Consider the following 16,759-nt stretch of genomic DNA (forward strand, 5'->3'; position numbering starts at 1 on the left):
ACCAGCGATACCATTACCCTACGCTGCTACTTGTGCTACCAGCGATACCATTACCATACGCTGCTACTTGTGATACCAGCGATACCATGCGCTGCTACTTGTGTAAATGAATTTGTTTAATTGTTACTTAATAAATTTCTAGAGTGAATTCCGCATCTCCGCTGCACATTCTTTCGATTATTTTTAATTCTGGTGTGAATTTTTGCTAAAGTTAAAATTCAATTTCATTCATATATGTTAATTTCTAATTAACGTATGTTAATTAGAAATTATTAAACACGAATAAAATTATATACTCGGGTTTTATTGAGAATTTCTATTGAAGTTGTTACTGCTAGAGTTACAATAATTGTTTAATTGAACGATGAATTATATGGGAAATTTGAGTCAAGCTTACATTGTAGCGAAGTTCTGCCTTGAGTGGCGCAAAATTGAGTCGTAAAACTTTTACCATAAAATTAGCGGTTACATACAACACACACAGAAATAATACACGGTCACACAAGTCAATATTACACAAGAGTCAATCAAACAGAGCGAGACAATACAGCTATAGGGCCATACAGCGGTCAATGGTCTAGCACAGAGAATATTCTGGGTGCGAAGGTGTGTAGTTTGTTTTACTGTAATAGTTTGTGTAGTTTGGGATGTATGTAGTTTGTATTATTGTAATTGTGTGCCTAGTTTTGCGTAGTTTGAATATTCCTGGAATCACCCTGCACCGGCGGCGCAGATAACACGGCGGTGATAAGATATTGCAATGCAACCGCGTCATGGCTATTTTGGGTGCCTTCAGGTCTACATGTAAAGGGTGTGCATGTGTAGAGTGTATATGTGTAGATTCATGTGTAGATTCATGTGTAGAGTGTATATGTATAGAGTGTATATGTGTAGAGTGTACATGTGTATAGTGTACATGTTTAGAGTGTACATGTGTAGATTCATGTGTAGATTAATGTGTAGAGTGTATATGTATAGAGTGTACATATGTAGATTAATGTGTAGAGTGTATATGTGTAGAGTGTACATGTGTAGAGTGTACATGTGTAGAGTGTACTGCAGGTGCACAGCGAGTGTGATTATATAGCCATTTTAATTATTATATAGTCATTACAATGATTATATAGCCATTATAATGATCATATAGTAATTATAATGATTATATATCCATCATAATGAGTATATACCAATTATAATGATTATATAGCCATTTTAATTATTATATAGTCATTACAATGATTATATAGCCATTATAATGATCATATAGTAATTATAATGATTAGATATCCATCATAATGAGTATATACCAATTATAATGATTATGAAGCCTAATAATGATTGTCATCTTAGTGAGTGCAAACTTTCATAAGCCTTGTATTGTAAACTGAGAATATGAATGCATACTCACTTCAATGAGTAGATCAAATAAAAAATCAATTTGTCCAAATAAAGACACACTCTTTACTACACAGGCATGACCACAAAACGGAGGATGGACGCAGCAATACAATATACAATATAAAAATATAATATAATATAAAAACAAATAATACAATAATACAATATAATACAATAATAATGCAATAATACAATATAAAAATAATACAATACCATATAAAAATAAATCCTGACCCATTTTTTCGCCGGGAAAAATGGTTCAGAATGACCCGCTTAGAGCAAAAAAAGCATCACTTTTCGATGCCTGTCTCACTGATTTCTCTGAGTGTATTTCATGTTCCTTACCTTCACGCTATACAATGTCTCATTCATTCATACCCTCCACAGGCCTACCCTCCCCAGGCCGAACCTCGACTGAAAGTGCAACACACCGCGCCTGTAACACTTTCCAGCGCACGCTCTGATCAAGGCAAAATTATTTCAGTTCGATAGCATATTAATAAAACGATTGTGTTTACGTATATTGTAATTTAAAGATACTTTTTATCTCATTTAACTGACATGCGCTCTGCAGATGCCAGCATCTACTCGCCCTAAAGTTAAATGTTCCTACTTAAAATGGCTTGAGTTTATTAAGAAGGCAGAGAAAAATCCTCTCTACAGCACCTGGTGCAGCAAATGGTTTTAGGAAGAGAGAAAGATAATTTACGTAGCTCCAAGTACGAATTCAGCGTAAGTCCTGCAAGACTCCTGCTCATTGATTATCCATTGAGATTCCCAGACAAAAATCCTGCACCGGAAACTGTCGCCCATAGCATACAATCCAGAAGTTTTGGCGGGAGTGAGTGCGTGCATGTGTACGTTAGGATGCTTCTCCCACTCTTTTCCCCTCTCGTAGTAAGAGGGTGTGCTGGGGGAGTGCACCAGACACACACACTCCAGGCCTCCCATTGGCTCAGGGCTCAACCTAAACAGCCAATGTCTGAGCTGATTGCCGTCCTCAAAGTTGCCACTCATTCAGCATGGAATTCCATATGTTTTGTTGCTTAAACAACCGTTATTAAAATTATACTGAAGTTTACTCAATTTTCCTGAAATTATTAATTATTTGAATCAGCATTGACAAAAAGTTGAATCTTGCACTTTCACCGTTCGCTGGTCAAATTCAAAACAATGTGGATGTTGGCAGCCCTAGTTGAATGTATTGAATTCTTGTCGCAGGCGACATATATACAGACCGACGTCATGGACCGCACCGCAGCTCAGAAAGGCCAGACTAAATATTGCGCGCATGAATCTAGATACATGTCGCTCACAGTTTTTCTCTCTTCTGTAGTGGGAATTCGTCTAAAATAATCCAGAAAATCTTTCTATAATGAAAATGGATTAAACGATTCGAATTAGACGTAATGCAAAACAAATAATGTCGTAAGAGAGTGTATGTGTTTGGATTCGTAGTGCGCATGAATCCAACGAGTGCGTTCGTAGATGTGGGCGCTCTACAGATCACGGGAAGTTCAGTTACGTCTTGCACTCGTGGTTGCATGGTACCGTGCTGCTCTGATCTGCAGGTCTATGGATTACAGTGCTGTTGACTTCATGTTCTGTGACTGAATACCAGAGTTGCTTCTTAAACTGAATTCAACAATTATTTAAAAGTGGCTGTGTGTGTGGAAAACTTCTCGATGGTGCAGAATATGGCTCCACAATCGAGCACTTTGCCTCCTGCACCAGAAGAAATGTTTCAAGCTCCTTCGCTTCAGAAAAGACCTCCTACCAAGGGGGCTACCTCAGCGCAAAAGCCTCCTTTTCCCAACAGGTCTCGAGGTTAGTGTTTTTCTTCTCATCCGAATGCATGCAAATTTTATCCACATTACTAGCTGTATGATTTTTGTTTTTATTTTTTCAAATAAGACAATTTTCACGGAAAACAAAAAAGTACAAATTTAACGTTTTCAGATATCTCTTTGAATATTTTCCACTTTGAGCAATTTATGTACTATAAAATTATAGCGTGACTAATGTGAGCTCGAATTAACTCACGCATTTTTCATGTGTATAACAATTTGAATTTGATCAATTTACTATATCACAACTTTCGCAGGTGAGTATTGAGTACTTACGTAACCGCGTGTCGCTCCGTTCATCAACATAATAATTTTTTTACTCTCCGTTCTATATTCGAATACAAAATGAACTTCCGTATAAATTTTCCACTGACGAACATTATTTATTCAATTTCGACGAACTCTTGGCTGGGGGATTTTCTTGACCTAGTTATGAGGTGATAACGTTTGCTAGCGCGCACGATATTATCGTTACGCCTGACGCTTTACACCATTCATACGCTACTACGATTACGAGCGCACTACATGAATGACTTCGTACATACAGAGGCAAACATTTTCTTCCAATAATGTGTTGGCATCAATTGAATAGTAAATTTTAGCAACAGCGATGTTGTAAACTATCAATAATGGTAAAATTATCATTATGTTGAAGCTGTACAATTAGAAATTATCTGCAAATTTTCTGAAAGCAATGCTGTTTTGTGGCGGAAATTAATATGCTATAGGTACAGTTGTAGAAATAATGATGCATACATTTTTGAAAATCGCAATGCTTCGAATTTGTGAAAATGTTGATGCTGTTAATTTGTGAAAATGACGATGCTATGAATTTGTGAAAATGATGCTGTTCATTTGTGATGATAACGCTGTGCAGTTGATGCCACTGCTTGTTGAGCGCAGCTTGGCGCGCTCACGACAAGGATGGACGTCTATCGATCTGTGTACATGGCGCCTCTCACTCGCCAGCTCTCCCTCCCTCTTGCTCACGTTAGGCTGCTCACATGCTCGTCTCAGCGATGCAATCACATAATTTGTACCCACAATACCTACGATAAAGGTAGACTACCCTCTGATGGTAAAATATCCTCCGAGGGTAAAGTAACCTCTTAGGTAAAATACCCTCTTAGGGTAATATGACCTTTTAGGGTAAAACACCCTCTAAGGGTAAAAGAGCCCTTAAAGTGAAGATCTTTCTAAAATTAGAGTACACTATGCAGACTATTTATCACATTTTCGGTAGTGAAAGTGTAAGTTTTTCAACTATGTCAATACGAGTACGTATCAATGATACTTTGCACTTGTGAAAAAGGCGACGTGAGAAATTGGATATTAAGTTGAAGAAATTTCTGAACCTGTTTAAGGCATAAGGATTATGTTTCATTATAAAATTTTAGAAATTCTAGAAGTAAAAGTCAAAGATAGAGAATAAATTAGTCGGTAACATGGTCAATATTCTGGATAAGAGCGTCATTTTACTTTTCTGAACTTCTGTTCAATACTTTAATTTCACGATTATTTTAATTTTATCAGTAATTGATTTATATTGTATAGGTGTACTTGAGCCATTTTTTCGCTGACGCTCGTACAATCTCAGCATTTGTTTGTGCATTTCTATAGATGATTTATTTCAAAAACTAATCGTAAAACGTGCCTTCTTATTAATATCGTTTCATAGTAAGATGTTATGAGTAGCATCTTAGATTACTTTTAAAAATGAAAGGCCTTATAAAATCCTTTTCAAATGACGTGTCAAAAGATCTGGCATTCGTCTGAGCCCAGGTGTGGTTATCTTCAGCCTAATTTCAACGACACTTGTGTCAAGCTCGTCCTTGTAAACTGGATAAGCTTTTCTACCTCGAGCTCTATTTATTTAGTCTTTAGTTCAGCAAGGAAATTTCACTTTTATGTTCAATTTTTTCACTATTTGGTCTCGAGTTCTCCCTCTTTCTCTCTTTTCTGGTTCTGAGGTAAGTCGTTAATTACTTATAGTTTTTTATTTTGTTTTGCGTCCCAGGATATCTACTGATCCTGAATTAAGATACGAGATCTTTTTTCTTTCCTATCCTTAATTTGGTCACGAGATTTCTCTCTTTTAGATCCCTCACGAAATCCTTTTTACTTTATATAGTTTAATTTGTTCCCTATTCTCTCTTCATTCCCGCTCTTGCTTCTTTCTCTCGCTTGTTTTGACTGAGATCATTTAAATTTTCAAACTAGTTCTCAATTACAATGCCCGCGCATACCTTGCATTCTGCACTAGTTAGGCTTGTGCTTGTCGTCTCGCTGGCGGTCTATGGCAACGTTCCCTTTAATACGGCAGCGGCGGCGAGACAGGGCGGAGGTGGGCCGTATATTCTCCTCCTGTGCGCTCTCTAACTCTCCCTAGCGCGCGCTCTTTTCACCCCCACTCGCTCTATCCCTCCCTCTCTCTTGCGCGCGAGTTCGCGCTCTTTTATCCCCGCTCCTCTCTCATAGCAGGATAATATTGGCGGGACTTGCTTGCAACGACCTGCAGCTCAGGTGAAAGATCAGCGGACGATGACTCCATGCTCTATGAGTGCATTGCTACACGTGGATAAATTCAAAATTTTATGATGATGTCTGTATTACAATTTCGACCTCTGACATCTCTTGACTTCTGGCATTTTTGTATTCTAACTTGTGTTTATGAGACAGGTTTAGTTACTTCACCGAATTTTTACTTGACTCATGACTCAAACTGTTGATGAGATCGAGCGTTGAACTCGTGTTCGAATAAATTATTTATTAGTTATTTGTTAGCAGCGAATTCATTTGTAAAATATCCTAGCATTTATTATGATCATGCTGATCGATTTATAAAATGTGCGATATCTTCTTTAAGAATGACGACATAAAACTAACACAATCAAACCTCATGCCGGAACCGACATTCAAATTTCTCTCGCGTGATGCCTTCAGGCGAGATTAGTAATTTTTCTCGTTTATTCAAGCATGGTGGGAGTGGGAGAAGTTTACTGCCATGAATAATGGTGGCAATTGATGAGGTTGTGGTTGAGAGGGTGCGGTGGGCGTCTCAGGCTGGGCGTTCTCGCGTCATCAATTTACGTTAGGTCGCTGGACGGAGGACGTGGGCGTTGCGATCTCTGACGTCGCCGTGCACTCAGAAAAATTAGTGCGTCATAGCGTCGAAATAAGCGTCACACTTTCTACACGTAGCTGTGATACGCCCTTCTGCCGAGCTAAACTCGGTCAGGGTAAGGGCAATACGTGTATCGTTATTAATACAATGTCTCACTCATTACTCTGAGTGCGCTGCAGCAGGCTAACTAATATTATTGTTGTTTTCAGTCGCTCGCTCAACCCTTAAATTGTTTAAATAATTATATCTATGAATGGAAGTATTAGCTTGACCCTAAGATTCCTTCCCGTCAATTAGTCGTTCCTGTAGAAGTAAAAGTGTTATTTAGTGAAATTCTTGCATCTCTGACCTGGTAATGAATATGATTTTAAAGTACGCACAACATTATTCCTTTCGTTGACCTTCGTTGAATATCATCACTCAAATCTCATCGTGTATAATCATGTGCGCATATGTGTGAGATGAAGAGTTGTTAATGAATGCCTTCTCTCATGGCTCTGAGCACTAGATGCATGAGAATGAAACGTATGCATGCTCGCGCACATGATACTAGAATTTCTATTCATTTTAGTATTCATATTATCATCGAGATTATTTATGTAGATCTCGTGCCTTGCGACCTTTGGGTTTATGGGTACGAACACGTGCACAGCATGCGTAAGCCTGCTGTGGCCGTGAGAAGTACGTTATATACACACGTGCTCTCGTCACAAGTGTATCAAGGCTGTCATCTGCATCAAAACGCTTCAAACTTTGTTGTGGGAGCTCGTACAGTCAATTACAACACGTCTGTGCTTCAGAGTCAAGCCTTTGTCATAACACAGCACTGAAAACTTCCGCATTCTATTTATATTCTCCATGTGTAATATACATTCCCTCATACAATTTATTGTTAACGAATAAAAATTAGTGTTTAGTTTTACCTTGTTAAGTTGAGATTGAAAGTCCTCATGCTGTGCGACTGTGCGACCTCGACGTGTATTGTTGACATGAATAAATAAATATTATGCTGCTCCTCGAAGTAGCTTCTGAGTACAAACTGGTGTCCCGAGATGGCCTTATTTGTCAACATTTCCGAGGGCGTTTTCTGTACCCAAAACACTCCATGAAAGGCGAGCTCCGTTTTGGGTGTAGCCGAGCACGTCTTAGCAAGTGGGCGTGGATGTCTCTTTTTATGGTAGCTTTTGCTTCAGCCTTCAAGGGAGCTGCCTATTTCTAAGACAGACTTCGGAAACGTCATAGTAGAAAAGATTATTCACTCTGAACTGATCTAGAATGAATAATTTTTGCTTCTTAACTGGAGGTTGAGCTGGATGCTGAAATCGACCTGAAGTTGTCTTGTCAAAGCAATGCAGTAATCAGTGCAGTTAAACCGCTAGGAACCTGTCACCCTTATCAGCTCTCACTGTTACATAGTCTTTTCAGAATTTCATCACATATGTATGTCGGTCAAATAGGATTTTCGTGCCGTTTCAATTTGATACACTAAAGAAGGATCGAGCTCTGTTTTGTGAACTACGGACCTTTTTAGGAAGTTTGTTAGCGCGCAGGCGAACCAATTGGGCGAGAGGAAACCACACCACCGAAGAGAAAAAAATGTAGCGGCATTCTTAGGCGTTGATTTCAAGACATGGGTTTGTCGCTTTAGGTGCGACGGTGGTGGTTGTGGCTGTGGTGGTTCTAGAGCCTCGCCCTCAGCAGTCGTGATCTTGTCTGGGTAGCCAGACAAAGATTGTGCGGAAATGCACTTCATTCCGCGACCGAGGCGCATGAATTTCCTGGCACGTCGCACGGCGGTGCCCACGCGGCTTGTTTGGCCTCGGTTCATTGGGTGTGTTCGGGCGAGCACGATTGTCTGGTGATTTGGGGCCACGAAATGTGGAATATAGAATAAAAACTCATTTTAAATGATATTGATATCTGCTTTTTGAGCTTGTGACTATTTGTTTACAATGTAGAATGGCAACTTACGATAATCTTCAACGAATTGAAATAAAAAATAAATGTGACGTAATATTATTGGCAACTTACTCGCCTCATACATTACCCAATTACAAATTAAAATAGTAATGTCTGCAGTAAGACATATTTCAACAGTTCCATCCACGTACTCTGTCTCGAGTTCATGAGAGCTCGATGACCAAAAGCGACCTCGCATCCTCGCCAGATCGGAAAGTGCGTTACGCTCGTCTCTTGTCCATATAAAGTACCGCCGCGTTACCATTTAAGGTTCTACCAACTACCATTTATGGGCATAACCTGCGCAGCCAAGCCGCGCTCCACTCATGGTGCCCACGTACCCCGGGATGTGGTGAGTGGGAGGACTGAGGGGGCACAACGCGGTGAGTGGGAGGACTGAGGGGGCACAACGCGGTGAGTGGGAGGATTGAGAGACACCACCACTCCCACTCACAGCACTGCCACGCGCGCGCGCGCGCTCGCTCGCTCCGTTTACGGCGCGTCGTCATCGCTAATTGGGTCCTCGAAGCATAGGCTTTGGCAAAAATTTTGCACAATTCCTGCAATAACAAGTTTATTCAGCTATTTTTTCAAAAATGTGTACAACTCATCGAAATGATGTTGGACACGTTTACGTATATTTTAATGCTTATGCAATATTAGCGCTGAAAATCTTCTAAAATTATCTTCTTCAACATAATCACAATATTTTTGATTTGAGTAACGAGATCCACAAATGAAGTGCAGTGCGTTGGTGAAAATAGCGAAGAAATCTATCTATCGATTTCTTAGTGTTGACATTCACTTTGCCACCCACTCACTTTCATATGGCCCACTTCTCTCTTTGTCAACTCCACTCACGCTCTTTTTCTCCGACCACGCTAAATCGTAAAGTATTTATCGAATTCAAAGTTTTCTCCAAACCTCCGTTATTATCTCTATATTTAGCAATATCTTTCTGCTTTCTTGCTGCGCAATACATCGGCCTGCAAGTAGCACGCAAGCAATCTGCCTCTTTTATTGGGAAGGTTTGTGGTCGCGTGTGCATTGGTAGCTTGACTCTCTTTCTCTCTTTCCGTGAACCCATTCGCTCGATCGTCGCTGGAGAAATTTCGATGCCAAGTCGTAGTTATACTCTGTAGCACTCGCTCATTCGCTCTTTGCTCTGGCCCATTGACAAAAACCTGACTGAGTTGTTTACACAGATGAAAGAAACCGCTGCTAGTGGTTGAGACGTTTTACAGCGTTTGAAAAGTTTTGATGCAGTTTTTTTTATACCAAAACATCGATTTTTTTACATTTTTACAAAACAAGTAACACTGAAGACGCTCGTAAATTCAGGTGTCCCGCGGGCATGTGATATTTCTTCTATTTGTGTACTTGTAAACGATAAAGTGACGTTTTGTCAGCGTAATTGCACCTGGCTATTTGAGGCTGTGATGACATGATGCTCCAGTCATGCGGACATGCCATGTGGGAGGCTATGGTGACATGATGCCCCAGTCATGCGGACATGCCATGTGGGAGGCTATGATGACATGATACCCGTCATGCGGGCATTCCATGTGGGAGGCTATGATGACATGATGCCCCAGCCATGCGGGCATGCCATGTGGGAGGCTATGATGACATCATGCCCCAGTCGTGTCTACATGCCATTTACGCAGCGTGCCCTTGTGCTGCACGCTCGTCGCAAGCCTCGCATGGTAACATGCCTAGCATGAACGATGCGTCATCCTTCGTAATGCCCGCGCCACTAGCAAGTTTAGACGCTCTCTTCATATTCCTTATACGTATTCGTGTTATTCCTTGATGTAATTTCAGGAAAATTAAGATAGTATATATTAAATGAAAATATTTTCATCAAATTCTGCATACATAATCTGCTATTTATACATTTTTCAATACTTTTTTCGGGCTCATTTGTGTTGGTCATTAATCGGGATTCCCCTAACCTCGACCTCGCAGCCTTGTAATCAACGTTATGGCTCTCCATTAGGAAAATTATCTGGAGAGAAACGTGTCATTGAAGTGCTCTAAAATGCGCAACATTGCTCTAGAATGCGCTGCGCTGCCTTGCTCGAGAATACGCAACGTTGCTCTAGAATGCGCAGCGTATACTGCGCAGTTTGGGCATCAAAGCTCCGTTGTGCGCATTCGCGCCTTTTTTGCTTGCGCGCCTCGCCGAGGTGTGTCAATGCCACGGCGCACGCGCGCGTGAAAGTTTGCTTTGGTCCTCAGCGTATTTTTTATTTATTCAGGGACTTACTAAGTCAACGATTTCCAGTTCAGGGATTTCATTAAATCTTGGATCTTAAATGATTTTCAAAGGTTCTCGTCCTTTTGGGGAATTCGTTTTTCCTTTGAAAGCATAAGGTTAGAACACATTTGTCGTCACATTTGGGCATTTGTTATAAATTTATCGTGTTACTTTCTTTTTACTGTGTTACTATTAGCATTGCTGTTACAAGCGATCCGCGGTATTCCATAGGTCAGTTATTTCCTCCCGAGTCTTGTGTTTCACTCTAAAGTCTATTTATCATCGCATAATTGTGTATTTCTGCAGTTGTACGCTTGAGTGGCAGTACACGCGAGTAAGTGAGGGGGACGCCGTAGCGTGCTCTTGTAACGCCTTTACGCCTAACTTCCCTCGCTTGTGTTGGTAATGTGAGGGCGCTCTTGTGACCCTCACACACACGGTGAGAGTTTGCACCAGCTTAGGCCTACGGGTGTAGGTTAGACCGCCAGCTGCACCTCATGCCCTCACAAACGATTCTTTTGTTTGGGTTTCGCGGCTAAATGAGAACATCGAAGTGAGTACAAGCGGGCTTTGGTCAGGAAGAAACTTCGAGCATTTCTCGAAGATTTATTCAGAGAAAACGACAATCGGAATCGCAACTACGGGTTAACTGTGCAAAATTCAGATGCTGTAAAGTCATTGGTTCAATAAGTTAGCTAAATTTTGTTAGTTGACGTGGAATTTGAGCTGCTTAATACTACAAGTCTCTCATTAAACGCTCATTTCCAAAGTGTTGTCAATCTTATTAACGAGCTCACAATTACCTATGCTTACATTGACACTCCGATGTCCCATTGCTTCTATGAACTCATGCTAGTTTATATTTCCACATTAGCCTAAGCCCTAAAGCATTCATGCCGGGTGTTCACACTTCCTGCCTCATATAATTGTTGCTGACGTGGTTGTCACAGTAATTAATTTGTGCCTCTCACGTACAAAAAAAAATAATAGTCAGCTGTCGATGATAGACATATCTGCTGTAGATCAGAGCATGCAATGTTAAATCTACTAATGAATTAATCATCCTCGTTCAAATGACTGACTCAACTGGGTCGAGTCTATAAATTTAGCAGACACATGCCGGTTAGAATTAAATCTCGGTAATGCGCTTATATCAGTTATCCTGAAGTGAGAGTGCGTTCCGCTGACTAACTTATTCGTATAAACGCTGGCTCTTGCTGAAGATAATTCAAGTTTCGAATGATTCACATGCCTGTCTCGGCAGCTTGCTAGCTCAAAGTCGCTTGTCACTGCCACTAAGAACTCGTGATCAACTGTTCGCGCCATGAGTCATCAATGATCATGCAAGTCTGCTGCTCGCTATAGTTAGATCTCGGTTCTGCGGGTGCGGGCAGTTAAGTTCGTTGAGGTGTCGCAAGCCTTCCAACGACTTAACCTATTTATCGCACGCGCCTGCCCTGCCACCAGTTGCCCCAGTCTTGTGGTGAGACGTTCGTAAAAGCTGCAACTTAGCTGGCGATCTTTCTCAATATAGTGAGCTTGTTTTATTCCTTGCGACTGGTGTGACAGGTTTATTTAGAAAACGTTGTCAGGCTCATTATAGTCGTCACCATTGCACGCGTATGAGGAAGAAGAGATGGTATAGATTTCTACTTTGTAATAGTTACACTTGCTTTGACGATTTATTTGATAAACCTTTTCGGGAAATTCTGCTACCAGTTTGAAACTGATTTTTCCACGGCTTCCTTGCAAAGGTGGCTTGTAACCTTGGGGGCTAAAAATACGATGAAGCAATCATGCTAGCTGTGAACTGTGGACCACACCTTCTAGTCGGAAGAAGTTCCTTGCTGCAATATGTTTGCTCGCTGTAAAAAATGTCCTCGGTCCGAGCCAGCTTTGCTTGTGGCCTTAATTTCCATCTCTTCCGATGCAAGACTCCCGTTAGACGTCGATGTTGCCGTTATTATCTGCGAGTTTTATCCTCAAAAAAGATCAATGTTGTTTGATGCGCGGAAGTCGTAAATATTTTTTACGTATCGAATGTTATGGTCGTTTGAGATGTAGATGCTAGAGAATCATTTTGCATGTTTTTCTATTCAATTTTACTTCTGCACCTGTTTTATCAGAACAAGTGCAGCGTTTGACTGGGAATTTACATGATGGTGCAGTCAATTTAGTAGTGGTGATAGCATCTCTTGTGTTATCATTTACGACTTTTGCGACAACTACGGCTATCCTAATGGAGCAAGCCTGGATTTTTCTGTTAACTGTCGTGTTGCACATCGATATTTTGAGAACGACAACCTCTGGCCCTACCCGGAATGCCGAAGAATGCCCATATTCTGTGTTCGTACACTATACTTCGTATTTCCTCGTAGAAATTGATGGCTTCGTCAACAATTGGATGCAAATCTTTTATTTTATTACTATATAATAGTGTATATACAACACGCTGTAGCAAACGTATTTCTTGCGTTTCTGGCTGTAAAATCAGTAAGAATTTGTTATATCGTACTTATATGTCAACTCGCATCGCTCGCTATATATTAAGGTGGATTTTGCCCGCAAAGAAAAAAATTATAATCCTAAAAATTGTTGTATTTTGGTGTATGAACTCAGTTCCGCGTTAACATTAGAGCCTTACTTCTGAAGGAAGAGCATCATGCATCCATCATGTGATCGCTCCATTTGAATCAAGTTACTTTTGGACTTCCGTCTGGCCTCTTCGTCAAACGGCCTCCGCAGCACCTCACTTTCTCGAAGCGAGGCTGCTGCTGAATACAAACACACGTCTGGCTGCTTTTTTCGTGTCTAAACTCACTCTTATGCACCAGGGCCCTGAGATCGCTGCCATGTAGGCCTGATCTTGAGATAAATTCTACTCGCAACTGATCAAACTTACCCACAGACTTGAGCTAAAACCAAATGGCTTTCTCTTGACCGTCGTTCTAGCTAGCTAGTTTATAAGCTTGAGGAAATGTTTGTAGGTACTGAAGTAGTATCATGCTTCGCTTATTTTGAATCGCGTATAAAGCTGTTCAGACACTATCCATCGAATTGTACTTTTTAAGCAAATTATAGCGAATTGTTTACAGAGTTAAGTGTTTTTTGTGTGCCATGTAGGTATTACTTTTCATAGTTTTAATTCTTCACGTGCCCTTAGTAGAGCAGAATGAGAGAATGATGCTTGCGCTCGCAGCATCAAACGCAAATTGCGCATCTCAATCGTGTACTTGGACTTTGGCCCGGTGATAAGCAAGCCTGCGCTCTGCGTACTTTCTGTCTAGGACGTCGAAGTGCGCATTGCGTAAATGCCAGCCGCGTTAATTAGTGTCTACTGCGCTCAAGGGATGCCTCTGTTGAGGCTGCGTGCGACATCGTCGCTCTTAGTAGCTGTGGTTCGAGCAGCGATCTCCAACACATTGTTTGTGATGCTTGCGGTTCTGTTGCGGTCGAGCACGTCGGTTGCTGACAAGCTTTTCTCAACACAGTCCTGTATTATTCTCAGGATAAATGATCAAAAAGCTGGTTATGAACTAAATTTTATTTTTTATTTATCCGCACGCTTGACATTTATACTGGGGTTGACACGTTAATGCGTTTTAATTATTTCATGCGTGGCTGAGCAGACCAATATTGGTTGAGATTCCTGCATTTATCATTGTTCCGTATATTGGCTGTTGCATCAATCCTGGCATTTGCGACTAAATTTTATAGATTACCTCTCCTGTTTATATAATTTTTATCTACTATAACATTTTCATAACTGTAAATTTGATTAGCCTGTCTTGTGAATCAATTATAATGATATAAATCAATAATCTTGGGATGAGATTCTGCAGAAGGAAGAAATAACAAGCTCCAAGATCTCAGTTTACTTGCGCAATGCTTCTGCTTTGACCGTTTGTTTTGTCCCGATTTTTTTTTTCATGTAGCAAGATCGTACAATATGGTCAGCTACAGACAGCATGAACACGTGGAGTGGTTCTAGGGCAAAGCCCTTCCATTGAAGTGAAATAAAAATGAACCAGAGCAGTTGAGCAAAAAACGTTGTTTCCGAGAAGCTCATAGACGAAGAAGCGGCAGCAGGTAAAGAAACACAGCAGCTGAATGGGCACTTTTCTGCCCATGCCCATGGTCGGGCTGTCCATTGAAGGGAACAGTTGTGCCCAGCTGTCTTTGAGGTGTTCCATTTGCTGGTGCATGCAGCGGTGCTCGTCGGTATTTCCGTTACAAGAAACTGCCTTCAAAGTCTCCGCTTTCAAGAAACAACGCACATGGGACCTCGACGAGTCTTTGGTGCGCTGGGCTTCCCTTGAGCTTATCCGCGCTCTCTGCTCCTTATTAGGAGGCGCATCATTTTAGGCCTGTCTCATGTGTTAAACTGATAATTACGCAAGTAATATCTGGCTTATGAAAATGCATCTTGTAAAAATTGTATTTATATTTATGTAGGTTTAGCTCATGCTTATGCATTTGGTGGAACGGTAATATATAAGTTTTGCTGATCCACATGAATGTTAGGAAACTATACCTAGACGTCTTGCTGATTGAGCTTGATCAACTAATTTTTCTTGCGTTCATGCTAACATCTGAAAAAGATTTTTCTAGTGCCTCACCAGTGTTTATGCAAATTACGTTAATGTCAACATTACACTTAATCTAGCTTCGATTCATTTTCATTTAAAATTCAATTTTACTCGGGAAATTCTGCTGTTTTTCCGTTCAACGTAACAATGGCTAGAGCAATCACTGCAGATTGTTATTTATCTCGTGTCGGGATTCCCGTGTGCTGACGCTGGTAACCGCGCTCTGCCATGAACAACTCGCTTCATGCGAACTTGCTTACTTTCTGTTACGTTCTAATTGAAATGTGACAGCTAATGTTATTTCATTGTAAACATTTTGCGTAAAAAGGCACCGATTTTTATTTCCTAAATACTGTAGATATAATTCCGATTGATAATTTTATGATTTTTGATTTACATTTTAATGTTGATATGAATTTCGGACACCTTATGAAATTGGACACTGATTATATTTAATTATGTGTAATAGACATATATAATTACGAATAGAAATTCGCTCATTATTTCTGAATATAACGTTTAATTCACCTCAAAGTTTCACGTATTTTTATTCAATTGGTCTTATGCGCCTTGGAACGCGCTCGGCCTCTGAAGTAGATCAGGGTTCGTGGGAAAGGCCATCTTATTTCGCTCTCATCGTCAGCGTAAAGATTCGGTTTTCTTTTGGTTGTGCCGCGTCGGCGTCGTTTGTGTGGGTCTTTTGTGGCTCGAATTTTCGCTGTTTACCTCGGGCAAATGACTCAATGAGTGAGTGAGTGAATGGAAGAGTGAGTGTTTAATGATGCCTGCTCAATCTTAGGGCTGCTCATGACGTGCTCACCATGCGGGCGCTCTCTCACTCGATCTGCCCCACTTCAAAAGAATGAATTTGCTGCGCTTTGATTCAGTTTGAGAATATATATTATATAAGGATTTTTGTACCACTTGTAAAAATTTGAAGTTTGAGCTATTTTGATTTTAGTTATAATGCTGGTGCAGTTCACCACACGCTTTAGTTATGAAGACCTGAGGCCTTTTCCATTATGATTGAGTAAAGGAGTAAAGGCCGTATCTATTATTTCCACGTAAAGCTGAGAAAGCGCAACACGCGTAATATTTCCGCGTCATATAATTAATTACGTTCCAAAGTGATTTTCTTCTGGCCGTCCTCTTGAGAGGTAGCCAATATAGTTCTTGATTGCCTGTGATATGTGCTGCTGAATTAGCTATCGATGTGGTCACTGCTGGTCTCAATCCAATACTGGGTAATAGAAACCTTGTATTTTTCTATAAATATTTAGATTTGAGTATTGACAGATTTCCTATTAGTGTTTGGTTGTATTGACAAAAATATCACTCGTTGTACTTGAGTTTAATTAGATCATTTTCCTGTGATGACGGGCTCGGAGCTGTAAATTATGTTCAATGTTGTTGATATTTGCCTGGACTTTTTTCGATTTTTATTTTACTTTACCTAATTGATTTTCTACGTTAATTTAACTACTTAACTAATTTTTCTACTTTACTTGATTGTGACAATTAATTGACATATTGTGCTTTTGAAGTTGAGGATTGTATGTAACGACGCAGAAAACGGCTAGAA

General features: G+C 40.4%; 1 protein-coding gene across 1 annotated transcript in view; it reads left to right on the forward strand.

Moving 5' to 3' along the window:
- Positions 1-2,900: 2,900 nt before the first annotated feature.
- Positions 2,901-16,759, forward strand: part of LOC108670743 (testis-specific serine/threonine-protein kinase 1) — a 33,160-nt gene continuing 19,301 nt past the window's right edge. Inside the window, exon 1 of the mRNA XM_018158236.2 lies at positions 2,901-3,225. Within this exon, the coding sequence (XP_018013725.1) occupies positions 3,084-3,225 (142 nt within the window). The 5' untranslated portion in view covers positions 2,901-3,083. The remainder of the gene's footprint in view (positions 3,226-16,759) is intronic.

Source organism: Hyalella azteca, unplaced genomic scaffold, assembly GCF_000764305.2.
Source record: "Hyalella azteca isolate HAZT.00-mixed unplaced genomic scaffold, Hazt_2.0.2 contig4450, whole genome shotgun sequence".
Classification (NCBI taxonomy): Eukaryota; Metazoa; Arthropoda; class Malacostraca; order Amphipoda; family Hyalellidae; genus Hyalella; species Hyalella azteca.